The sequence below is a fragment of the Sycon ciliatum genome, chromosome 1 (genome assembly GCF_964019385.1).
Source record: "Sycon ciliatum chromosome 1, ocSycCili1.1, whole genome shotgun sequence".
In the NCBI taxonomy this organism is placed as follows: domain Eukaryota; kingdom Metazoa; phylum Porifera; class Calcarea; order Leucosolenida; family Sycettidae; genus Sycon; species Sycon ciliatum.
Genome location: NC_088643.1, coordinates 22618819 through 22644543, shown reverse-complemented (window position 1 = coordinate 22644543; position 25725 = coordinate 22618819). Strand labels below are relative to the sequence as shown.

General features: G+C 47.9%; 1 protein-coding gene and 1 non-coding gene across 2 annotated transcripts; both read left to right on the top strand.

Moving 5' to 3' along the window:
* The first annotated feature begins 157 nt into the window (after positions 1-157).
* LOC135818388 (cytosolic carboxypeptidase 2-like) lies at positions 158-25021 on the top strand. Its single transcript, XM_065331751.1, has 32 exons — positions 158-784; positions 1774-1830; positions 3356-3426; positions 4113-4189; positions 4776-4858; positions 5444-5529; positions 5848-5981; positions 6522-6654; positions 7287-7408; positions 7764-7881; positions 8630-8767; positions 9158-9268; positions 11007-11176; positions 11620-11709; positions 12376-12445; positions 13238-13279; positions 13990-14049; positions 14550-14809; positions 15152-15245; positions 16069-16251; positions 16676-16741; positions 17319-17402; positions 17692-17748; positions 17873-17945; positions 18188-18272; positions 19002-19174; positions 19501-19718; positions 20277-20428; positions 21598-21708; positions 22246-22567; positions 22972-23020; positions 23906-25021. The coding sequence occupies exons 1-32, from the start codon at positions 724-726 to the stop codon at positions 24088-24090; spliced, it is 3735 nt and encodes a 1244-aa protein (XP_065187823.1). The 5' UTR covers positions 158-723; the 3' UTR covers positions 24091-25021.
* On the top strand, positions 8430-8511 carry Trnas-aga (transfer RNA serine (anticodon AGA)). The gene has a single exon. It is a non-coding gene; the product is annotated as a tRNA-Ser (tRNA).
* Positions 25022-25725: the final 704 nt, after the last annotated feature.

The following is a 25725-nucleotide window of genomic DNA, read 5'->3' as shown; positions in this document are numbered from 1 at the left end:
CAAGTCGACGAAAGCTCGAAAGGCGCATCTGGCCAGAAGGGCGCGCGCCGCGGCGGCGGGCGTGTCGCTAGGAGACAACAGTGGCGTGCTTCGAAAACGACAAGCGCAGAACGCTTCCATTCTGCCTCCTTCGACTTCAAACTCTTGCTGAGCTAGCTGCAGGGGCGTCGGGTGACACTACGATTAATCTTTATTCCCTCAGCTTGTATTTGCAGCTAGCTGAAACGAGAGCCAAGAGTGAATTATTAATTTATTGATTACTCCCTAGTCTGCATGAAAAAAGTAGTATAGGAATGCTCCGCGCAGTAATGCCTGGTAACGAATGAATCAGATCAACGAAAATGTCACAGTGAATGGGTTTTCAGCCCAAGTCGACACGGCTCCATTCGTATGAGAATCGTGCCGAGGTTGTTATTGTGGATTGGACCCTGCCCAGACGCAGGGAGTACGATCGTACGAGCACCACCACCGCCGGTGGCCAGCTGAGAGTCCGGCGTGAGCGGAAGACTGGGTAAGCAGCGTGACCGGTGGCGTTATTATCGTCCTAGCCCTCGACCAACAAGTGAATAACAGCCAGCTAGCTGCTGCGCCCAGGGCTGTGCATAGGGTATTCCTACTGTGCGGGATCTCATTCTGAATCACAACACCGATCAGCAGTTGCATGAGAATGTCCATGTTTCCGCGAGCAGCGGTTCAGCAGGATTGGACGGTCGGCTGGTTGCAATGTCAATGAACGAGCCACGGGACGCCAGGCCTGGTGGAGGTGACAGCGCGGGGGCAGCAGGTACTTTTAGTAGGATGCGACTCGTTTCATTCTCACATGCTGCATCAGTCGTGGGGAAACACTCCATGTTTGTAATGGCTATTCCGTATTCGGATTTCCTGACCTTACCGGTGGCACATGCATGTGGTTAGTTTGATCCCCCCCCCCCCTCCCTTGTGTTCGTCAAAACTGAAATACAGTAAAACCTGTAACTAAAGACCACCGTGACTAGCGACCAGCCAGGTACTACCGACCACTTTGCCAGGCATGGACGGTCTCACATTCAAAATGCACTGTGACTAGCGACTACCTGCTGAACACGATCAGCGACCGCCTTTTCTTGTCCCAATGTCGATTTTTGACCCGTAACTAGCGACCGCGATTTAGGAAATCAAAGGTTGTTTGAAGCTCCTTTTTTGAAACTTTGATGATTTTCCATGGTCCTGAATAGACTCTTTCGATACTACAGCTGAACAAATGAACGCAGGCTCATTTTGACTGTGGGCTGTACTGCACTTGTCATAGTTTCAAGTGCTGTCATGAGCAAACATGATAGGAAACGTTTTGAAGAGGGCATTGAAGCTGCTCTCTGATCGATGTTACTGCTCAAAGGAGAAGTGGCACTGCGCAAGTGGTGGGGAATTGTATTAGCTGCATTTCGACATACATATCATAGAATGGGATCCGTACATGTATATGGTCGGCGGGGCAAACCTCTAACTAAAGACCACCTGCTACTAAAGACCTCTTTTTCTGGCCCCAAGGGGTGGTCGTTAGTTGAAGGTTTTTCTGTAAACTGAAGGGAACTCATTCACAATTGTCAGTCTGCAAACAATCATATAACAACCCCCCTACCCCAGTCGTCTCCCCTGCCTCCCCATATGCTCAGTGGCATTAGGCTGATCTGCATCATGAATTCATGATGATATAAACTATAGCCCTGGAGTGGTGTTTAAAAAGTTTCTGTGACTGCGTCTTGTTCATACATGTATTCTCGTGCATACCTGCAGGTGCAGCTCACTCCGCAATGGACCCGATAGTGATGCAACGGCACATGGTCCAGGAAGGTACTGAGCAATATCATCATCATGGTCTCCATCTGATGTACTGTAGTCACGGTCTTGCATAAAACCCTGTCTCATATACATATACAGGGATGAATTTATCCGGTATCGCATCGCAGTTTGCTACGCAAAATCGATCTACTGCTACTCAAAAATCACAGTGACACGCAGAAAGCTGCGATACATACATGTACAGGCGATCCATGCTTTTCGTAGCTTACGCCGCAATTGAGATTTTGCATAGCAAAAACTGCTATGCAAAAACGTGACAGGAAATTCATCCCTGATGTACACGGAGAAGCCTGTTTTGAATGCAAGCCCGCTGATTTTCAAGATGCACTGTCGGCATATACGCCTGGTTTTAGTGTTGACATGTACATAGAAATACTTGGTTTGAATAGAAGCCTAGCCTTGACATTGGCTTCTACGGGAGTAAGCCCGGCTTTTTTTTACCAGCGACATTAAAAAAAATATTTTTTACTATGTTCACATACCCAACTCGTAAATAACAATGAAAGACAATGGTACTGAGACAAGGACAAACGTGACAACTACTGAGTAGGGGCTGCACCGATACGCAGCAGTGATGGTGGGGCACTGATGGACATTGCGGTAGTTACCATGGTAGTAGTGTATTCAACTGTGTTACTGTACGTCATGTAATGTTCAATGTGGATAGACACAGCTAGCTGCGGTATCGATTGTGTATAACTGTGACGCGGCTAGTTCATCAGAATTTGGGCATTCTGGTGCAGTAGTACAGCACTGTCGGTTGCCGAAGAACTGGTGGGTCAGCCTCCTAGCCTAGACCGTTCTTATTTTCATGTATTACAGGCTATGGGCAGTTGAGTCACCGTGTATACATTGGTATGCTGTGCTTGATGAAATTCTAGCCTGGTCGTTCTTTGGCGCTCCGTTCTTCGGCGCCCGACAGTACTGTATGAGGCCCTTTGTCTTCTCACTGACTCAGTGATTAGGATGCCGCTGAGGATTTTCCGCTCTTTCTTACACGCACCCGGCTCTGATGCTCTTGTTCTTGCCCTGACACGTTCAACCATGATATTGCAGGCTCTATTAAGTCTATTTAGGCATTGGATCACACCTTGGCCATGTGCTCGTGTTCAAGGTCCTGTGCCCTTGCTGGGCATTAGTGCCAGCATGGCGCCCATTCCCGGGCCATCAGATCTACCCATCGAATTCATACATGAACTGTCACTGTTTCTGTAGTATAGAAGTCCTAAAAATATTATGGCATCCTGTCATTAGTTCAATCTTCCATATTAGGCAATAGTCAGAAGTCAAGAACACAGGATCCAGGAATGCAGAGCATGCCCCAGTGTTCCTTTGAGTCAGCTGCCACTATCAGTTTATAGCAGTTTATCGGCACAGTATTGTTTTCGTTGCGGGAGAACACAGCTCACTCTTGAGTTGCCTCGCTGTCCCATTCACTCCAGGGTGTTGTATAGCCCCTACAACTTCCTATACAATCACACGTGAAACCTGTTGTTTCCACTGCCTGTGCACACAGCTCAGAAGGACTATGAAAAAGAGCATGAAAAGACGACACAGCTGGTGTGGAATAAAAGCGGCGATCGACAGGTACGCTGAGATGTGCAGTTTCCGATCGCTGGCTGATTTTCCAATGCACGCAAGTTTGCAATTGTGTTGCCTACTAGTAGGTTGGTGAGGGTTGATATCTCTTCCACAACTGGCATGTAATCTTGGCTGGTCTTGCATATTCCTTTGTTGCTGAAGATTGATGAGTTAACTTACAAGTATGTACATGAAAACAAGTTTTCTCGCTTCCCATCAGTGACAGACATCAATGTACAGACATGCATAGGGCTTGCAATGATGATGTCAGACGTCAACAAAATTGATATCAACTTCTGTGCCACCAGCTTGGATCCAACCTGATATTTGTGAAGTACAGTATCTGATGAGTAGGCCCCTCATGTCACATGCCGCAGTGGCCTTTTTTGCTGTCCCAGCAATGGGTTCCCGGCCAGTAGAGCCCAGTCCAGACCCTACTGGAGGGTAGAATGTTTGTGTAACTGGACTTTGCTCGTGATGTGTCTCCGTACTATGGAGGACACCATCCGAACGTGTACGGATTTAGACATTGGCTGGATGCAACAGATTGTGATGTAGTTAGCACGACATACCTATTACACAATGGGGTACCATAAGCAACGCTGATGGAATTGAACTTAAGGAGTTCTCTCTTTTTGTTTGCTTTCACTCCATCCCTGAAATACTGATGGCACCACGGTCATGGCGTGCAGGCACTAAAGCTAAGGGAGCCACGGCAGCTGTTCTGCACCACTGGCGATGCTGTCGTCCATGCGTCTAATCCTCGCTGGTAGGTACCATTGCTCTCCCTCGGCAAACATGGACTGATGTACAGTGAAACCTGTCTAAGGCGGCCGATCACTGAAGGGACCTTACACATGCTGTACAGATGCTCTTCTTATCCAGGGGCATTTGGCTGGAAATAGCATCCATTCGTCCTGGTTGTAGTGTTCCGCTTCTGGGACAGGTCGTCGATGTATCAGACTGGCCGCCTTCACAGATTCTACTGTAGTACATTTGCCGTTGGGAAATCCCTGAAATATCGTATTTTCTCTATAGAGAATATACAGATGATGTCATGGTGACGAGCCAGCCGATTTGCTTGTGAGTGTGATGCATTGAGTGGCTAGCCATACTAGTGCATCACTGCACCGTGGCTTTTCTACTCCATGCAAAGCCTCTCAACTGATCATGATGTAAATTCATAGCCATGCACTCTAGTGCATGGCTGGACAGCGAATATATTGGGTGTGGGGAAACCAGACAGCTTAGGCGGAAAAGTCGAAAACACGCTGCAGGCGACAGTATTCCTGAGCTGTCTAATGACAACTAGTGAGGTATGCGTGTTGTGCGTGTTTTGTTTGTTCCCGCTGCAGGCCTGTGGAAGTGCCGTGTATTGCAACAAGACCGCATCACATACACTACACGCCATTAAAACGAGAGCGATTCTACAATCGCAGTAAGTGCTGTTCCTCAGCCGACTGCAGTTTACTATAAATATATGAAGTGATGCTCACATGTATATTTAGCAGCACTGATATCAACCTTGGACTTAGGAAGAGAGAGAAAGAGAGAGAAAGAGAGAGAGAGAGAGAGAGAGAGAGAGAGAGAGAGAGAGAGAGAGAGAGAGAGAGAGAGAGAGAGGAGAGAGAGAGAGAGAGAGAGAGAGAGAGAGAGAGAGAGAGAGAGAGAGAGAGAGAGAGAGAGAGAGAGAGAGAGAGGGAAGGAGAGAGAGGGAGAGAGAGAGAGAGAGAGAGAGAGAGAGAGAGAGAGAGAGAGAGAGAGAGAGAGAGAGAGAGAGAGAGGGAGAGAGAGAGAGAGGGAGAGGAGGGGGAGGATAGCACAGGAGAGGCACATGGCATTAAATATCACCTGTCTCTTTCCCATGACATCATCACAGTCTCTATATTTGGACCATAATCTCGAGTGTATCCTGTCGAAAGGAAGTCCCACCTGACCGTGCTCTCATCGCTCGCACAGTTTGCATTGATTTCACGGCCGGGTTGATTGTGCTATCACTGCTGCTGTGCTTGGTTTCACGCAGAGGTGGATGACTTCACCTATCAGCCATCCAAGCCGTACAGCAAAGCCAAGCTAGTGTACAACAACCAGCCTGGTCCAGAGCCATACGTAAGCCAATCAAGTAGAATGTTGATAGACTGTATACAGGTACAAGTACACGATGGACGTTAAGGCTGCACATGTTTTCAGCCACGTAAAGACTTTGAAGAATACCTTGCAATGTTTTTGGAGATGTGCGAAGAACTTGAATAGTCACTGATTGTGTACTATGTTCAGTGCAGTTTAATTATGGTATGTCAGACTTATCATAATATTTAAACGGCACTGAACACATTGCCGAAGCAGAGTGTAAGAACAATTTCCCCAACTAGAAGCCATTCAGTACTTGCGCTAGCATAGCGTTGAACTTCTGTTGTCGGTGTGCAGTTTGTCCGGGCCCGTGCTGGACCTTCTCCCGGAAGAGATCTGAAGTCCGCTGCCGTCTCGCCGTCACCCGAAAGCGAGACACTGGTGTTTGAGTCGCGCTTTGAAAGTGGTAATTTGCAGCATGTGTACAAAGTGTAAGTCACTTAATCCTTTTCAAGTAAAATTTGTTATGATTTCCGGATTTCCGACCTTCGTCAGTTGCACAACACTGTTACTTTAATCCATTTCCAACCCCCGCCATCCTGTATCAAGTTGTTTGATGCAGTGTTATTATTAGCATCTGTTTTCCGATGATTACTTAGTGCATGGAACTCGGAGTAAAAACACGTTTTTCATTCTCTTATTCCTGTTGTACATGTAACCAAGAGGGGCCCATAACCCCCCCAGAGTGTGCAACGCCTGATCCAGCTCTGCATAGGGTCTTGGTCGAGCGTAATCGGATCTTCTGATGTCATGCGTACACTCACCAGCACAAGGCCGGTCTCGAGGCAGGGCACCGTTGTTTTTGATCCGAGAGTACCCGCGACTCCCCGGGTTCCTCTCAGATGTGTACGGTATTATGACGCAAAGATCCGATTACGCTCGACCAAGACCCTATGCAGAGCTGGATCAGGCGTTGCACACTCTGGGGGGTTATGTACTCTTGATGTAATGTTATTTGTACAATGCTGCAGAGGTCCACACGACTATGAGCTGTACCTGCGCACAGACCTGTACACAAAGAAGCACACACAGTGGTTCTACTTCCGAGTGCAGAACACGCGTGCCGACACCGCGTACCGCTTCACCATAATGAACCTGCTCAAGGTGAGTAGGATCAAGAGTACATGAAACACAGGGCATGCAGCTTCTGTCTTTTTCTACATGGGTGTCTGTCACAGCGAAATCCGGGTTTCATGTACTCTTGGTAGGATTGCTGTTGTCGAATATCGAGCACCTTTTACAACATTCTGTACAGGAGAAACTATCGAAATGAGGCCAACCCAGGTAGCCTGTGGTCATCGGTACCAACCTGTACTAGAGTAGAGACCTGTAAGCGCCTGTAACCATGTTAATTGATGTGCAAGTATCCATGGTAACCAATGTGCAGGTAACTATGGTAACTGATGTGCAAGCATCCATGGCCATCAATGTGCAAGTGACCATGGTAACCAACATACAAGTGACCATGGTAACCAACGTGCAAGCGACCATGGTAATCAACGTGCAGGTGACCATGCCGGTAATCAATGTGCACACCAATAGTCGCATGTCTGCCGACGGGGAATTATAATTACTATCAGTATGCGTCTTGCTTACACACTGATATTACTGCGGAAGAATGGAAAATATTTTAGCCGTATGAAACTAGGGATTTATGACAAACCATCCCTGTCCATGGCTGGGTCGATTTGTACTGTGGTTTGCTTTATGCGTACGTGTTTGTGTCCTTCATCTAGCCGGCATCTCTCTACAATGAAGGACTGAAGCCAGTCTTCTACTCCGAGAAGGATGCGAGCACGCGTGGCGTGGGCTGGGTGCGCAATGGTGCATTCATCTCCTACTACAAGAACTCAGTCAGGTATGGCCATCGGTCACTGATCAGTCTTAACGCTAGATGACTTTTATTCCTATTCTCAGTGGTCATCCTATTCCGTCACCAACAGACACACATGCAGCTGGAGCAGACCAGTATCATGACTGTAGGCTTTGCATGTCTACTCGCGTAAGCTAAGAAAATAGCCTATTGCTGTCCTCCCTACTGTAAATCAGAAGGTTGCCTGGGAAATAATGCACACATATAAGTAGAGGTGCACTCAGCGTAGTGGTATACATGTACATGCCGATTGAGCTTATCGTTTGGGTGCAGTGGTGTGCAAGCTATTTCAGTGTCTGTATCAAGAGACTGTTGCGATGTCTGTACTGTGCTTGGGCAGGCGGCTGGACGCTCCCGAGCGCTGCTGCTACTCAATGACATGGACGTGTAAGCTGCCGTATGCCAATGACACCTGCTACTTTGCACACTGCTACCCTTACACATACATGGACTTGCAGGTGAGTGGCGATCTAACAGCATGCAATTGTCGGACTGCCGTATTTTCGGAGTATAAGCTGCACTTTTTTTTAACACTCGCAATTCACCCGAAAAAAGCCGACACGGTCTATACTACGATGCTCGAATGAACCGTGAAATACAGGGTAGATGCCTGTATTTCGTGACGAAATCCTTTCTGCGTGCATTATACTCCTGCCAATGCGGCTTATGCTCCGGAAAATACGGTAGATTTGCAACGTGTTCAGCAGTCGTCCATACTGTACTGTAGTGACCACTCAAAACCGGCGCAATGTGACAATGGATACAGTGATCTGAAAGCACCAGGTCTGTGGCATCACTTGCTGCATGCTGCGTGTAGTCCTCACTGGAGGTTGTTGCTGTTGTTGCCATCGTCGTCGTCGTTTTTTGGGACGCACGTGTATAAGAATGTAATGTGTGTGCGGCCCGGTGCCAAAGGGTCTCGGAGAATGGCCACCTTCATACAGTGGCTATGAATCTTGATCAGTGCAATAGGAAATTTGCTGCCAGTTGATCTACGGATGTGTCAGCAGTGGTGGCCGAGTGGTTAAGGCGATTGACTAGAAATCAATTGGGCTCTGCCCGCACAGGTTCGAATCCTGTTCACTGCGAAAGGATGATTTTTTTAATCGTCCTTTTGGTAGTTTCTCTTATTTCCACCCTTGTGCATGCATTTGAAGTTGAGCGGTGAGTCCCTCAGTGTATCCAATGCTTTCATGCCTTTTTCAGGAGTATCTGCGACGCATTGCCGGTGATCCCATTCGATCTCGATTCTGCCGTCAGAAGGTTCTGTGCCAGACGATAGCTGGTAACTATGTTCATATACTGACCATCACGTCACCTAGCAAGTCACCCATGGAGGCAAAGGTAAAGGAAGTTCGTGTTTCTATCAGTAACCTTTCTAGTGCGTATGCAGGGTTCTAGCCAAAGGAGGGTAGGAGTGCCCCCCCCCCCCCCCGGACCTACTCTGATTGAGCCCCCCCCCCCCCCCCCGGACCTACTCTGATTGAGCCCCCCCCCCATGTGAAAAAGTTATACCCCCCCACTCATTTGTCAATGTTTGTGTTTTTCATGCCATTCAACGAAAATGCAGTCGATAGTCACTAACAGAGGGTTCACAAAGGCACACTTGTCTTGGGTGAAGTCGGGTCGGGGGTATTATAGGAAGCAGCGTAGTCTTGTTGCTGCGATCTTCTAAGCCTTTGTTCTCCGAAAAATCATTCATGTGCACATGTGTGTGTATTTGCGTTTGAATAGGAAAAGAGAGCAATCGTTGTGACGGCGCGTGTGCATCCCGGAGAGACCAACGGCAGCTGGATGATGAAAGGCTTTCTGGATTTCATCTGCGGGTCCAGTGCAGATGCAAAGGTGTGTACTGACCTACTGAGAAAGCAAGGAAGAACTACCCTCTGTGACTGTACCGTGTGCATCACTTATAGGGTTGGCGGCTATAGTGATCAATTTTTTCAAACTCATTTCCACTTTCCATATCTAAATACATGACATTGTATACGCAGTATTGCATTACAGTAAAACCTGTAACTAACGACCACCGTGACTAACGGCCAGCCTGGTACTACAGACCACTTCACCAGGCACGGACGGTCTCGCGTTCATTATGGTTGTGCGGTGCAAACCTCGAACTAAGGACCACCTGCCACTAAAGACCGCTTTCTCCGGCCCCAAGGGCTAGGGGTGGTCGTTAGTCACAGGTTTTACTGTGTGGTGATAGTCGTGGGTCATGGGTTCTGGAAAAAAGGTGACGTCAAGAAGAAAATCTGCCGTTGACCAGACCAGTTGCGGAGTTGCACATTCTTCTCTGTGTGCTCTTTCTTGCTCACGTTGATTGTCTACAAAGGAAGAAAAAAAAGATATAAACACCGCAGTGAACAGGATTCGAACCTGTGCGGGCAGAGCCCAATTGATTTCTAGTCAATCGCCTTAAAGGGGAAGTATACCCTAAAATCAAATTTTCACCAGTTGTAGTCTTCTGGGTGCTGAGTCGAATGGTCTTGGTCCGAGGAAGCTGAGACGCTCCCTTCCTACTTGAATCCCAATCGAACTCGCGCACTTCCACCGAAACTGGGTGACTGCGCCCTACTAGATGGGGATTTGTATGCAAAATGTCACTAAAAGCGCCATTTCGTTCTTATAAAAGCACGGATGACCGCGATTGACCCATACGTTGTAGTCTTTTGGACGCTGAGTCGACTGGTTTTGGTCCGAAAAGGCTGCGATGCAGCGTTCCTCCATTATTCCCAATCGAACATGGTTGAACAAGCGGTCACGTGCTCCTGGGTGCCCAAATCCCCTGGCCCCTGGTCATCACGCCAGCAGGCGACAACTTTCACACCAAGGTTCAACTCGAGTTCAACTCGAGTGACAGGACTGCACCCAAAAAAGGTCAAATAGGCTAGTAAGTTGTACCCTGCAGGCACGGTGACCAGGTGACTGGCGTACGCAGGAGCACGTGACCGCTTGTTCAACCATGTTCGATTGGGAATGAAGGAGGAACGCTGCATTGCAGCCTTTTAGGACCAAAACCAATAGACTCAGCGTCCAAAAGACTACAACATATGGGCCAATCGCGGTCATCCGTGCTTTTATAAGAACGAAATGGCGCTTTTAGTGACATTTTGCATACAAATCCCCATCTAGTAGGGCGCAGTCACCCAGTTTCGGTGGAAGTGCGCGAGTTCGATTGGGATTCAAGTAGGAAGGGAGCGTCTCAGCTTCCTCGGACCAAGACCATTCGACTCAGCACCCCGAAGACTACAACTGGTGAAAATTTGATTTTAGGGTATACTTCCCCTTTAACCACTCGGCCACCACTGCTTACATTGACAGAATTGTTGTGTTGCTACAAAGCTGGATAGGAACGAACCTTTGCCTAACAACACTTCTCAGCAGAAGTGAATATCGATAGGGTAAAGTCGGCGATATTACCATTGCATGCAATTTCAGTCACATTTGAATTATGCTGTGGAACAAACTGAGAGCTATCCTCCTTCTGCCTGTTGCACATATCATGTGATTCCAATGCTTCCACTGTGCTTCTGGTGCCGTGTGTGCATACGTGTGTGCATACGTGTGTTTGCTGGTGTAGCTACTACGTGACTGCTTTGTGTTCAAAGTCATACCGATGCTGAACCCAGACGGGGTGATTGTCGGCAATTACCGTTGTTCGCTGGCCGCACGCGATCTGAACCGCAACTACAGATCCAACTACAAGGAAGCCTACCCGACGATATGGCACTGCAGGGAGATGGTGAAGAGGTAAGATAGACTGCTGCTGCTGCTATTGCTAATGCGTCTCAGTGTTGCTGCTGCTGCTACTGCTACCACTGCCCACCGCCACCACCACAACCACCACCGCTGCCGGTAACTTAGTGGCAGTGGTGATGGTTGTGCTGCTGCTGTGGCTGCTGCTGCTGCTGCGGTTGGTGGTGTTGGGGGTGGTGATGCTGCTTCACTCACACCAGTGGTGAAAGTCATCTCAAGCCTTCAAGACATTCTGCACATCAACCTCCGCACAATGGCCGCCCGCTGGTCTTCAACAATAAACTTTCCAGGGACAACTAGGTGGTCAAACTTGCGCACAGATACCCGTTTCAGTTTGTGCAACTGAGGATGCTTAGATTGGAGAAAATTTCCCTCTCTCATTTGCGCATGTTTGGTATGTGATACGGCGAATGTTTATCTGTTTGTCTAATGTGCAGATTACTAAAAGAACGTGACGTCCTATTATACTGTGACTTTCACGGCCACAGTCGCAAGAACAACGTGTTCATCTACGGATGCGAGAACAAGTAAGGACTCTGAATCTTACATGTGCTGGTTTGTGTGCATGTCCGTATTTGTGGATGCGGGCATGTGTGCAGTCGTGAACGATGGCAGGGCAGTGTCCGAAATATATGGATGTGTCCATTATTACTAGAGATGCTTTTCAGTTGTGATGGCGGGCATGTGTGCGGTCGTGAACGATGGCAGGGCAGTGTCCAAAATATATGGATGTGGCCATTATTACTAGAGATGCTTTTCAGTTGTGATGTATAGGTGTTAGTCAAGCCGTCGGCCAGGCGACTCTTTCCCATCACAACTACCCGTGGCCGACAATGGCTCATGAAAGAGACCATTGTGGTGTTACCGTGCTGTGTTACAGGGTTTACATATGTGTGCATCTAGACCAGAGAGGTCTTCTCTTACACCCAATTGTACCTTCGTCTTTACATCGAAAATGTCGAAAATGAGACTTTAGTGTCCCATTAAATCAGCTAGCGAGTTGGGTCATGGTATTTGTTGAACAAGAATGTTCAGTACACTGATAATTTTAACTGGTTTGAGGGAGAGAGACAAACGGGAAAAGTCTGAAGAAAAAATCGACTGTCACCACCAGGACTCGAACCAGGGGCCCTCGCTTGTAGCCAGCGATGCTCTAATTGTTTCTGTCGGACTGCATCTTGACTGTCTGCTAGGGGAAATCCTCTGCTCCGTTTTCATGAGCGCGTGTTCCCGCTGATACTGGACAAGACATGCCAGGGCAAGGTAGGATTGGACAATCGTGCTGTTGCTCGTACTATAAACCATGCATTGCTCATGGCACATGACCGTGAGGCTGAGCGTGAGCTGATCACAGGTACACGTGCCGGCAGGTACATTGAGCATCCTGTGATAGAGCCAATGGTTAAAGTTTTTTTTAAGTAGACAAGGACCACAGACACACAAGGACCCTGCATGATAGCAGCTCAACACAAGAATTTCCGATTTCTGTGCAATGTGCCTCCCTCTCATCTATTATAGATCTCACCGCTGTTTTCAACAGGACTGCATTTCATGTGCGTGTACATGTAAAGCCGGTATCATAATAGAGTAGAGACGACAACTGCACTAAAGCCTGTGTAGAGACCACTGTGATAAGATGCTGCCTGTCTTCTGAGACCACGTGTTTTGCAAGACCACACCTGTCTTATGAGACCGGTCATTCACGACCCAGACCATGCGGCCACATATATTTAACCTGTGTTGAAAGACCATCTGTCCGTCAAGACCAGTGTTTTATGCACCATGGGGCTGTCACTTAACCCCGAGTAGTTCAGCTACTACAGTTCTGGCCAGAGATTTCCAACCTCATGAATAATGTAGCGCTGTGCTCAAGTGAGCAGGGTGGTGTTTGTGGTACTAGGGCCGCATAGCACCCGGCGCTATTATGTTCATGTGGTCGGATTTCTCTGGCCAGGACTGCACTTAAAAGTTGAGCTGATTTTGCTAGGTGACCATAAGTTCCTGGTTTGAGATCAGAACTGGATGTCGGTTTTCCTGTGTGCGTTGCTGCTGAAGTTCAAGTTTGACAAGTGCCACTTCAGGTGCCAGAAAAGCAAGGTAAGCCAGCGGAGTTAACCTGAACACGACTATGACATAGATGCAGGCTGATGTGTACGGCATGGGGTGCGGGATGTGTGACTGGATGGGCATTCTGGACTGATAGCTATCGCTGTGTATTCATCTGAGCGTTGTCAAACTTAAAACGATGGTTGAACACCTAATGCAATTGAAGGCTGTAGTGCAGCATACTGTTGGACGCCCAATTGTGGACACAGACCGATGCCAGGTGTGCATGAAGTGTATGACATCAACAGTGCAATGTATAACTTGAATAGTCCAAGTTCTGGTCGAAACGTGAGCGTGCATTGTACTGTATGCAGTGTGGTATAGGTCGGACACCGAGAAAATAGGAGAAGTGCAGTGTTCTAGTAGTGAAGGTACTTTAACACACGTACTAACACTATGCCTTATACGCATAAATAGCATTGCTGGCCTCAAGCGAAGGTCCCTGGTTCGAGCCCTGGTGGTGACAGTCAATTTTTTCTTCAGACTTTTCCAGTTTGCATCTTTCCCTCAAACCAATGAAAATAGTACACCCGTATTCATGGTCGAAGTGTCTCTCTTACCAATACTTGCATCCAGCAGGACATGTCACAATTGTGTGCAGCACTTTAATGCATCTGTTACTCCTGCATTGCCTCCAAGTATATTTGATGCCCACTTTCCCATATAACGTTATTATTTGTGTTTGTGATTTTTCAATGCAGGAAGGAACTGGTCGTATTGTCATGTGGCGGCAGGGAATTCTGAACAGCTTTACAATGGAGGTAGGACTGTTTGAAGTTCAGGTGTTGTGACACAAAACCTAATGTACAGCGGGCGGATTGGTATTTTACAGAAAGTTGCCCATCCGTCGGTGGCAATCCTTCTGTCACTTTGATCATTGTGTTACGAAATTCGACTCGCTTATGATTTTTGCATGGTATTGTATATGGTCACCAGTCTCGTCTTGCGTGGTCCAATGTCTGATGTTGTATATGGTCTAGTGTGCAGACGGGTGTGGCGTGATGCCGGTGTGACGAGTATGGTGTATGGTGTATGGTACATGGTGTATGAACACATACACGCTATCAAGGGGTGAGAATCTGCTTGGTAACAATTGAGTTCATTTGCTGTAAGAAAACACAACTGGAGCGTTCCAAGGTTGTTTCAACCTTACTCTTAGTTCTCACACTGTGTCAGCAATGACTCGGCATCCATCATTTCTGCTACATTTTAAGCTTTTGATCACCTCGATGCACGTATCTTTTGTGATGTGAACCATTAGGCTACGTACTGCGGCAGTAAGGTGGAGGGGCCGGCGATCGGCTATCACTTCCACAGCGACGACCTGGAGAGCATGGGCGCTCACTTCTGCGATGCCATACTGGACTACTGCGACCCGGATCCCAGCAAGGTGCAGTACATATTGGAGGAGCTGGCCGAGCGACACCGCCAGAAGATCCTGCAGCGGCTGCAGCAGCTGGGCCGCGCCGTACTGCCTGGACAAGACCTGCTCAATATGGACATTGACTCTGATCTCTCAAGGTAAGTGGTTGCAGCATGTTCATCGGTGCATGTGAGGCATGATGACGTGAAATGAGGAATGGGTGTTGGTGGATAGGATCCACAATGATTGAAATACCCAGTTTTGTGTGACATTATACAGTCAGGCTTGTGTTCACAAACATGTGTGTATGTGTGTGTGTGTGTGTGTGTGTGCGTGTGTGTGTGTGTGTGTGTGTGTGTATGTGTGTGTGTGTGTGTTTGTGCATGTGTGCGAGTGTGTGTGTGTGTGTATATGTGTGTGTTTGTGTGCGTGCATGTGTGTATGCGCTTGTTTGCATGTGCACGTGCATCCTAACTATGTACGCTAAACACATGCTTCAGTGACGACGGTGGCTCAGACAGCAGTGGCAGTGATGGTGAGCCTGTTGTACAGCCAACACTGCTCAAGCAACACGTATCGCATCGCGCGGAAAAGGTAACCTATCCATGGTACCTGACACCTCTGTTGACACACGAGTATTTGCACTGTATGCTGCATTGACTCCTGCTTTGTACAGAACTTGTGCAGTGTTGTGCACACATGCACGCTGCTTGTATTGATCCCTTCACTTTACCCGTGCATGTGTCATTATCAGAGGAGGTAGCGTGTGAAAACACTGGGCCGGGTTGCACTTTAAAGACTCACAGCCAATCTGGCATGTATTGATGAGATGCTTAACACTAGGTGCTACGCTGGACTGAGCGCTAGCACTTTAAGAACGATGGGAAATCGGCACTTTAACTTGTAAATGCTAGCACTGTGCGCAACGCCTCACACAACGCCGCTGCGGATTGTTATCGCCTGCATGTCACCTCTTCCATGCACTTCAGATGTGCCGCGTGACACTGTAACGCTGCTCGTCACTTCCAGTTGAACAAATAGTGGAGGATGTTGGATGAAATTATTTTCTTTCTTAGTTGAACTTCTTCACTAGAATCCCTTGTTTGGCATTTGTTTGGAACTTGAAGATCCTTATCACCAGTATACTTGTACTTCGAAGTAGATGTGTTCAATGTGTTGGTGACCCTGTTATTAAAAATGGGCGCCTACATGTACTGAGGTTGTGTACATTTGGTGCGGCATTGAAGTATCATACCAAAATGCACTGGTATCAAGTGGCTGAGTTAAAAGTCTTTGCTGTAAACTCCGATAGCAGCTTGCAGCTATGCAATCTCTGGGTCTAAACTGAGCAGTGTTGTACCATCAGATACTTCAAGCACCTACTAAGGAAAGGCTTCGAATATTTCTGTTCCTGCAGAGAAAACGTCGCAAGGCACGCCGAGACAAGGCCAAGGCCAAAGTGAAGCTACACTTTGAGAGCAAGCGGCAGGTGCACCCTTCCAGCGACCCTGCTCCCATCAAGCCAGCTCACCATCCTCTCACCGCCGCTGCAGAACCAGCAGCAGCAACAGCACAACCGCAGACTCAGCCTCAAGAGCTGGTAAGGGTAACCGCTACCGTGAGTCATTCCTAAAACAGATTCAGTCGCTGTGTTTTACGGTAACTTTTACCTGTATGTCACAGTTGCCCTGGGTGAGAAGCAGGGAGTAGTAAAATACCAGTATTTTACCGCTCGTGGGTGGGAAGACAGAAGACGTTTTGAGTGAACAGATGTCCTCTATTGTGGGACTAGTCAATGAGTTTCCTCATGATTTGTCTCTTGTCACTACATACGAATTGTGGCTGTACCTGACTCTGTCGCTTCTCATACATCTTGTTCATTTAGAGTATTAACCTGACATCGTAGTGGATGTTCTTTGACCGCAAAGTAATGTGTCCATGCATACCGGTCATTCTTAGCCAAACAGCTTTGATTTGCTGCAGTTTAGGGATTGCTATTGGTGCTATTTCCATCTGGTGTATAGGACAATGGCCAGCCGTCAATGGTTCCACTGGTGGAGAAGGATATTGTGCTGAAGGCAAAATCAAAGGTACGGTCCAGGAGGAAGATGTGCAAGTCCTTTGTTACCAATACTGGTTCTTCTAGTAGTTATTGCTAAGCTTCATTCTTTGTCCAATGAGACCGTACCAACACTTTCCACCCGTCGCTGGCCTTAAAAACTGAGTAAAGTAGCTTAGTTTGGAGGCTCTGGAATCCTATGCATGCAACGTGAACTACTAACTTACTACTTGCATTATAACCAAGGTGTCTGGACTTGTTTGCGGGCTGGGTTCACTCGCCGGTTCTCGGAGCTCAGTTGACCGCTAGCTAACTTAGGAGATTTTGACTACATGTGTATGGGGAGTATCGGTATGCATATGCTATGGAAGAGTGGCCACCACCAGAAATGGAGCAATGGCACAATATTGTCAGTTGCCTGAATAGTGCAAAGCACAGAACATGCAGTCAGTAGCGCCGGTTGTCTTGGCAAGCGTTGCTTGACAGTGCACCGTATGGTAGGGTTGGTTTCTATGGCAGCACACACAAGATCAGTTCAATAGTGTGCGGGGAAGAGGCGTTTGTCTAGCTTACCCATTGCAACTATAATGTCCATTACTTGTACCAAGGTTGATAGTCACCTGACAAGCTCCAAGGCCGGTTGGAATGGACCACCACCGCACACTCAGGAGAGGATAGATTCAAGGAGCAGGGTAAGGACTTATTTGCACAGCTATTCACTCTTCTGTATGCGTCGGCATTGTGAACTAGCTGGAAAGATATACCTGGCCTTTTGTGACTGCATTGCATCATGTACCTACTCACAGTGTACTGTGTGTGTGTGTGTGCGTGCGTGTGTGCGTGTGTGCGTGTGTGTGTGTGTGCGTGCGCGTGTGTGTGTGTGCGTGTGCGTGTGTGTGTGTGTGTGCGTGTGTGTGTGTGTGTGTGTGCGTGTGTGTGTGCGTGTGTGTGCGTGCGTGTGTTTTGGTCCATGCTTTCCAGCAAGTTCTCGACATGCCACACTTGGTCTACCCGATGGTGGCACCACAGCCTGACTTGGTAAGCATTCCTTCGTATCCGGTGTGGCTGGCTAACTACCCGCTGCAGCACTCATTATAATGTCCCGGCCTGAATCTATTCGTCTGTTTCCGTCGGCTTTGTTTTTGCTTTGTTTTCATGGCAGAACGACTACCTTACGACGATCACTAACGAGTACATACGCCAGGGCTTGCTGATTACGGAGCGAACAAAGCCAGGTACTATACCGTGTGTTGCAGTTATGAGACCAGCTGATTGACGCTGCTAACATGCTTCTGTTTCTACCAATATTTGTTAGCTAAGCTTACCCAGTGTAAGTACTAGGTATACTAGTTGAAGTGCTGCTCAGCACGGATGTGATTGATAAGCCCATTTTGTATCAATAATATGCACCTGTGCATTGGTGACGGGGTCTGCGTCTGTGCCTATTGATGCTCTGTGTGTTGGTAACAATATCTAGAAGCCATTCCTCTCACCTACACCACGCCCAAGCAGAGGAGTAGCCAGATCATGCGAAAGCTGATGTCGTCCGACACCGAGATGGCGTAAGTGTAGCCGGTGCTGTGCCAGTCTTCCAGTCATTCAGCAGAGGCATGCATGGATGCTGTTCAGATGGTCCCGGCTATCAGTATTTGAATTACAGCAAAACGTCAGTATAACATACCCCATGGGGATAACTTTAAAAAAATTCTTCCCGTATCATAATTTCTCTAATTCAGCGCTATAATTATCCCCTACATAACAACTGCATAGTTCAGTGCTACCAGTGCTTCAGCGCAACATCTTTAACCAATGTACTGCAGACCCAGTGGAGGACATTCAGGTTGGTTGTAACTCCGAGTGTTCATGCCGCAAGGCTACTGATCCAGTTGTCTGGTGATTGTCTCGCGGCATAAAAATCATCAGAGTTACAAAAAACCTGAACGTCCTCCGCTGAGTTTTTGGGGTGAACTTCAAGTGTCTAAACTAAAGTGCGGCTTATACTCCGGAAATATGATACATGATACCCGTGACACCAGCATAGCACACTGGATTGCACAAACCAGTGATGTTGACAGTCCTGCGCTACTCTGACCCTACAGTCCTGCGCTACTCTGACCCTACAGTCCTGCGCTACTCTGACCCTTCAGTCCTGCGCTACTCTGACCCTACAGTCCTGCGCTACTCTGACCCTACAGTCCTGCGCTACTCTGACCCTACAGTCCTGCGCTACTCTGACCCTACAGTCCTGCGCTACTCTGACCCTACAGTCCTGCGCTACTCTGACCCTACAGGTCTGGATCAGGGGCACGTCAACAACCACCAGCACCGCCACCACCGCCGCCTAAACCGGCAGCAACGACGTCAGTCATTGACCTGCCACAGCGCGCACCAAGCCCACCATCGTTCACCTCCCAATTCCTAGCTAACCAACTAAAGAACCCGCTGCAGCAAAGTCAGCTAGGCAGTAAGTCAGAGTGTTGAACTGCATAGTGTGTATATGTGTGTGTGGGGGGGGGGGGGGGATGGTATCGCGGCGCAGATATGTATGGAACAAGACAGTAGTCTTCTTAGTGCTTTGTGACCAATTTGGATGAGATCCCTTATTACTTAGGTATGCTCTGGTTTAGTTTATAAAAAACTAGATATTTCCACGTTCACTAAATTGTCTCAAAATTTGAAAGCCATCTCAGAACTCTATCTCAGCCGTGGGTTTCCATGGACCAAACTGCACCAGGGTTATGGCGACAACAGGTTCGGCTTGTTTGTGTACATGTACCGTCATCACTGCAGTGGGTCACAGCGTCACTGGGCAGTTCCAGCCGGTCGTGGCGCCGTCGTCTTTCCTAAAAAGCCTGCGGCACCGCCGTGGCAGTAAGTCGACCGGTGCGCTGGTCTCTCAGCAGCAGCAGCAGCATCAGCAGGATACTCACGGAGGCAATCTCAGCCACCAGGTAGCATCGCGCTACGATCGGGCCGCGGTCGAGAAGACAATGGCGGAACACCGCAGGGTAAGTGTGTTGCAAAGGGATGCAGTTTAAACACCAGTATAAATCCCCCGAAATAGCCGGTGCGGTTTTTACCCTTCTAGTGGCACTATAAGCGGTCACAATCCCAATAAGCAGCCATACCCCTATAGGCAGTACAGCCTTTTAAAATAGCTGTCATCGAGTCGCATGTCCCGATACCCAGTCTCAGACATGAAACAAGTACCGGTGGGTCTACCTCTGAACCCCATGCATAATTATGATAGCCGCTCAACTCGGGTCTGTTCTTGTCCCCGCAAAGTACCGGACAGTAAAACCCGTGACGAACGACCACCCCTTGGGGCCAGAGTAAGCGGTCTTTAGTGGCAGGTGGTCCTTGGTTAGAGGTTTGCACCGCACAACCATATAAGACTGTGAGACCGTCTGTGCCTGGCAAAGTGGTCTCTAGTGCCAGGCTGGTCGCTAGTCACGGTGGTCTTTACTTACAGGTTTTACTGTACTTGAATTGAAGGGATTCTCACTGTACATGCTTCCACATGTGTATAGGTATGAATTCTACTGTTTTGTCTTCTTTTTTTCCAGAATCAGCTAAGCAATGATTTGGTTGCTGGACGGCGAAGCCAAACAATGGAGACCCCGATAACACCTGCGCCAGCCGTGCTGCCATCCATACCAGGACGCCCTGTCCCGAAGGGAGAGATGGCGGACTACTTTGCACCGGACATGCCGGCAAGGTGTGTGTGTATGTGCATGTGTGTGTGTGTGTGCGTGCGTGTACGTGTGTGTGTATGCACACACACACGTACACGCAAGTCATACCTAGGGAAACGAGTCGTGGTACGCAAAGGGTCAAACCATGTGCAATTTGCGGACGTCAGATTTTGAAAGTTCTATGTGCTCCAAAATCTATGGAACATGCTGCCATCATCACAGCTATGACCTGCTGATCCAGAATGCAACCCACCCGAATCGTGTTCACATAAATCAGTCATGTCCCACGGGCGACAGGAGCTGGCAGTGCTGAAGCAACACCCCTATCAGTCCACGCTCCACTCGCCCATGTTGTCTCCCCGGCTAGATGCTACATAGGCTTGATGTTTATGGACTAACTAGTGTTGTTGAAATTTGTTGTTGAGTTTTATTTTGTATCGCAGACCAAACGGGCAATGATGCCCAATATTATGATGGCGATAAAGTAACGGCCAAAAGCCAAGGATGCAACAAGCAAGCCTCCACGAAAGAGAGAAAAACACAGACTTCAAATACTCTTTCTTACAAATCATCGCCGAAGTCGCAACCACTACTTCGTACTGTTGTGCCCAGCGCGGGCTTGCGACTAGTTGGTTTGGAGGTGACAGTGTTGCGAATGACCGAGGGTCCTCAACGTCTGTCTCACCGTCCAGGAGCGACACTGACTCACGCTGCTATCTGGTGTTCACGAGGTGTTTGTCGCGCTGGAAACGGAGCGTCTCTGTAAGTTTGTATCCCTGGTAATGTTTGTGCCTGGAGAGCACTATATAAGTGGTGCTCTTCAGGCACAATCTTCCTCAGCCTACTCAAGCTCAACTGATGAGGGGTGAATTCCCCGAAACACTGTGTATTGAGCAGGGTGCTTTCTTGCAGGTTTGCCGAGTCGAAGGTTCGATAGACTTCTCGTGTGCTCTGGATGGCAGTCGTGAGTCAGTCAAGTGTCAAGTAAAGTCGGCGGAATAGCGCGAGCTCCGGTGTGGGGAGCAAACCCTTTCTTCAAATACTCAAAAAGAAAAGAGAAAGGAAAAAAAGTACAAGGGAAAAAGGAAAAAGAACAAAAGAAAAAACATAACAAATGCATGTATGTATATTGACAAACTAGTGAGCATGTATGTATCAACTTCGTTCTTGCTGTTTCCTCTTTCATGCCTAGGCGACCATCTCATATCAGCACGGGTGATGAGAAACCAGCGATGACGCCTTTGTGTGGGAAAAAGCAAACGTCGCACAGTGATCCGGCTTCTGCTGTCCAGGCACTGGTGGCGTAAGTCATTGACACAGTCATGGTGTACCAGCGGCATATCATGTTAGCTCCCGTTTACACGTGTGGGAGTACATGAACACTGAGCTGCCATTAGTGTCCCATCGACTGTATAACCATGGTCACTCTGTGCTACCATGGTTACTTTCTGTTACCATGGTTTCTTGCGACTTGTATGTGCCAATGGCTATAGTTCTCAAGTAGGTGGCAGTGTAACATGGAGTAAGAATGTATGGCCGCTTGATGCAGTTCAGCAGTGGCATACCTCGCGCAGCCTTTAACCATAGAGCTAGAGACCTTTGCCAGTATATGGACAGTGATGTGTTTCCCTGCTACTAGTACTCGGCATGGACACGTGGAGGAATCAAATCACCGGTCTTGCACTCGAAAAATGTACCGTATTGCTGTATGGGTGGATGTATCGGCGTATGGTTGAAAGGGTGTACGAACATGCTTGTGTGCGTGTGTACGTGTGTGCTTGTGTGTGTGTTTATGTGTATATGTGTACATGTATATATGTGTGTGTGTGTGTGTCTGCAGTAAGCAAGAGAACCATAGGAAGGGTGTGGTAGCCGCTTTAGATGCTAGGCAGCAACAGCGCAAACAGACAGCCCGCACGTCCATCGGGGGAAGATCGCCTGAAAAACAGGCTGTGGATAATCGCAGTGAATTCCGAACTGCTGGCGATGTGACGTCCAACTTTCTCACACTCGACGCGGATATTCCGGAGTCAAGGCAGGGCCCGCGACCGTTGATGCCTGCTACTCCAGCGCGGAGACTGCGAACATCAGAGCCCGGTAATCGTGCACCGGGAAGCGTGTACCACAAATTGAGGAATGCACCGATGCAGCCCATAGCCCAGGTGAGTGAGTTGCGGAGCTGAGTGATGCGTATGCAATGAGTTGCCTGATACAAGACTGGAACCAATCATTACCTTTCTCCATGAATGTCAACTCTTCCTTTTGTTTTGAGCGTTGCTCATGTGCATAATAATAGCGCGTTGTTACCGGAGACGGTGTTCTCATTCGAAGCACACCAGCTTGCAGTCAAACTTGTTTTCTTTGTTTTCTTCCCTCATGCTACACTTACACTATGGTGACCGCACAAGTGACACCAAGAGTACACAAATCTTGTTTGTGTGCAGCTCGGATGGGTTGCTGTAACTGCGACTTTCCAGGATTAGCTGCACACACTGGGTTTCATGTGCATGTGCTCTTGGTGACATGCACTCTGTACATTGTTTACCGTCTATCCTATTCTAAACAGGATGTGCAGCCTCCCAGCTCGAGTATGCAAGAAAAAGGCTTGGATGCTGGTATGTTCTGTTGTTGTCATTGCCATTTCGGCAGGTGTGTATGTTCATCTTGCTCTTACAGAACCGTGCAGAACTTCACAGGGTAACTGCTGAGTCTTTAGGCACTTTGACGTGGTATCATTTGTCACAACATGCCGTGAATATCTTCCTTTATCGGGCCAGTCATGTTTGGGCTACGTCAGTTGCTTACTTAGCTGCAGGTGCTGGGCTTTGCCGCTTCCAATTCTACACATCATCACGGTGCCGCGTGTGATGCCAAACGCTGCGGTGTTGCACGTCTATGTCCGCCAGTGGAGCACAAGCAGGGAGACACTGGGGTGGCCGATAGTAGAATATACTGTTGGTCAGTGTGCCAGTGCCCGGTCGTGGTTGTTTGTTTCTGATCGGATTTGCCCATACATGATGATGTATTACAGACTTTACAGTGAATAGACTTGTTGTGTAAACAGTACGTTATTTATAGTGGAAATCAAAACAGGCAAAACGCCTAATAACATTGGACCCACTGTGAATAAAATGTTAAAGGATATTGTGGAAAAGTAGATATAAGAGAAAAAGAGGAAGAAAAGAAAACGGAAGGTTGGTTGCAACTAGGTTAAAACCCACTGTTATGTTTGATAAACAGACAATGATAATGTTGAGTAGTGTTCTGTCGCATACTTCTGTGACCGAATCCTCAAGTTCCTTTCCTTTGGTACTTTTCAACTCTGACGTATATGCGTCTAATGGGGTTCTCGGCACTTGTGCCAGTGGTAGTGAGATTCATCCCCTCACCCCATCGTTAGGTGCTGAATCTGCCATTGGGTTTACTGGAGTTAGCGGCCGTCGTGAGTTCCCTTTGGGAACGGAAACGATAATTTACCTTTTCTTCTTGTTGTTGTTCAGCTCTGACACCGGCGGTGGTGCTCCTGGATGTGCCCAGTAATGTGACGACGGCCGTTGTAAGCAATGGACGCTCCACGCTGAGTCGCACACCGGCCGCCGCTGGTAGTCTTGCCGGCCACCACCCGCTACCACGCGTAGGACGGACAGGACGGACGACAACGACGGCAAGACGCACGTCACAGTAGCCGCTGTGCTGTTGGCGCCACTCGCCATTGGATGTATGGAGTGATGTCATGGTCATAATTATCAGACCAGTGGCGCTGTGTGTATAAATGACATCATCACTGTACATGTGCACGAGCGGTTTCTTTGTCCCGCCAGGTGGTGTCAAATGTAGCTAACTACCCATGCACGCAGGCAACGACTGCAATTCCTTGCGTATGAGCGTGTGAAAGTAGTACTTGTACGAATATAACACATGCGTCCTAATCGGATATACATGGGCACACATCTTGAAGTTCGATACTGGAGATTGCATGTTGCACATACAACTTTTGTAACCGTGTCCTGTTCTTTATAAGGAAAAGTTGAAATCCACACAGGTAATATGATTGTGAAACTATACTTATTATCAATTCCCATCTCCTTAATTAATGCCGTATTTATTCTTTTCTTGCTTTTTTTACATTTGAGTCTAGCCACCCAGTATTAATTTTGGCTTTGTTGTACATAGAAGACCGTAGGCAGGGTTGCTGGTCTCATGGCTGATGGTGACTTCAGTTCTGTACGAAACATCGGAAGAAGTTCTTTTTAGCACACAATCAATAGATTCAGTGAAGTACACTGCCGCCCGAATTAACTATTATTATTATTCCAGGGTTTTCTTCGGAGTGTCACACATTGCCGCTATATGCTATGCTGGCTATATGTGGACTATATGCTATATTGGCTATATGTGGACTATATGCTATATTGGCTATATGTGGACTATATGCGGACTATATGCTATACGACTATATGTGGAGAATACTGGCATGCACTAGGAAACCATGTACATACCAGGCGAGGAGCACCGCCGTTGGACTTGGTCCGGGGGTCTCCTGATTCCCGGGGAATTTTTGAAATTAGGGTGCAAAATCCTGCATTCTGGGCACTTTTGGCCGAGTGTCAACAAAATATATGCATGGTTTTGAGATTAGATAATGTGACCAAAATCATGCACCGCAACTACCGGATACGGTGACTGCAGCCACCAGATACCACCACTGAATCTCGTGGCTGCAGCACATGACATGCATGCATTCCGTTCACACTCATTCACTACATGAAAGCATGGGATAGCCTGATACCAGCTGCACCCCGTACCGCCGTCTCATGGTTGTTATTTTTGCATAAAACTTGAAAAGTAGCAGCAACAGTCAGTCGGTGTCTGTATTCTTGAGAGTGATAAAAAAAATCAAAAAATTCATGTCACATGCTGAAAAGGCGCCGGCACCTTTACGTGAGGTTAAACATGCGGTACTCAAAGCACAACAGCAGCAGCAGCAGCAGGACTATAATGTATAATTTGGAAAATAGGTCGGAACATTATTGCCGCCAGTTATCAGTTAAAAGTGGGCCGAAAATAAAATAAAAATATAAAATTGAACCTAAAAAAAGTAAAATGTATCTCAAAGGCGGAAATACCGTCCAGCCTGATCAAGAAATGTAATTGCATGCAATAGGTGCAGCCATGTTGGACTACTGGAAGATATAATATAGTCACAGAGACACTGAGGGGACCAGGAGGATACGCAAAGTAACGCGATACCCGAGCAACCTGGCTGCGAACATTCCGGTGCAAGCGCAACTTTCCCTGTGTGCACGTGCATTCACTGCGT

Bases quoted from the DNA above. Each gene is read 5' to 3' on its own strand.
- LOC135818388 (XM_065331751.1), top strand. From the start codon at position 724: ATGTCAATGAACGAGCCACGGGACGCCAGGCCTGGTGGAGGTGACAGC. The intron at 1,831-3,355 runs GTACTGAGCAAT...CTGTGCACACAG, and splicing joins ACGGCACATGGTCCAGGAAG to CTCAGAAGGACTATGAAAAA. The intron at 14,050-14,549 runs GTAGGACTGTTT...GTGAACCATTAG, and splicing joins TGAACAGCTTTACAATGGAG to GCTACGTACTGCGGCAGTAA.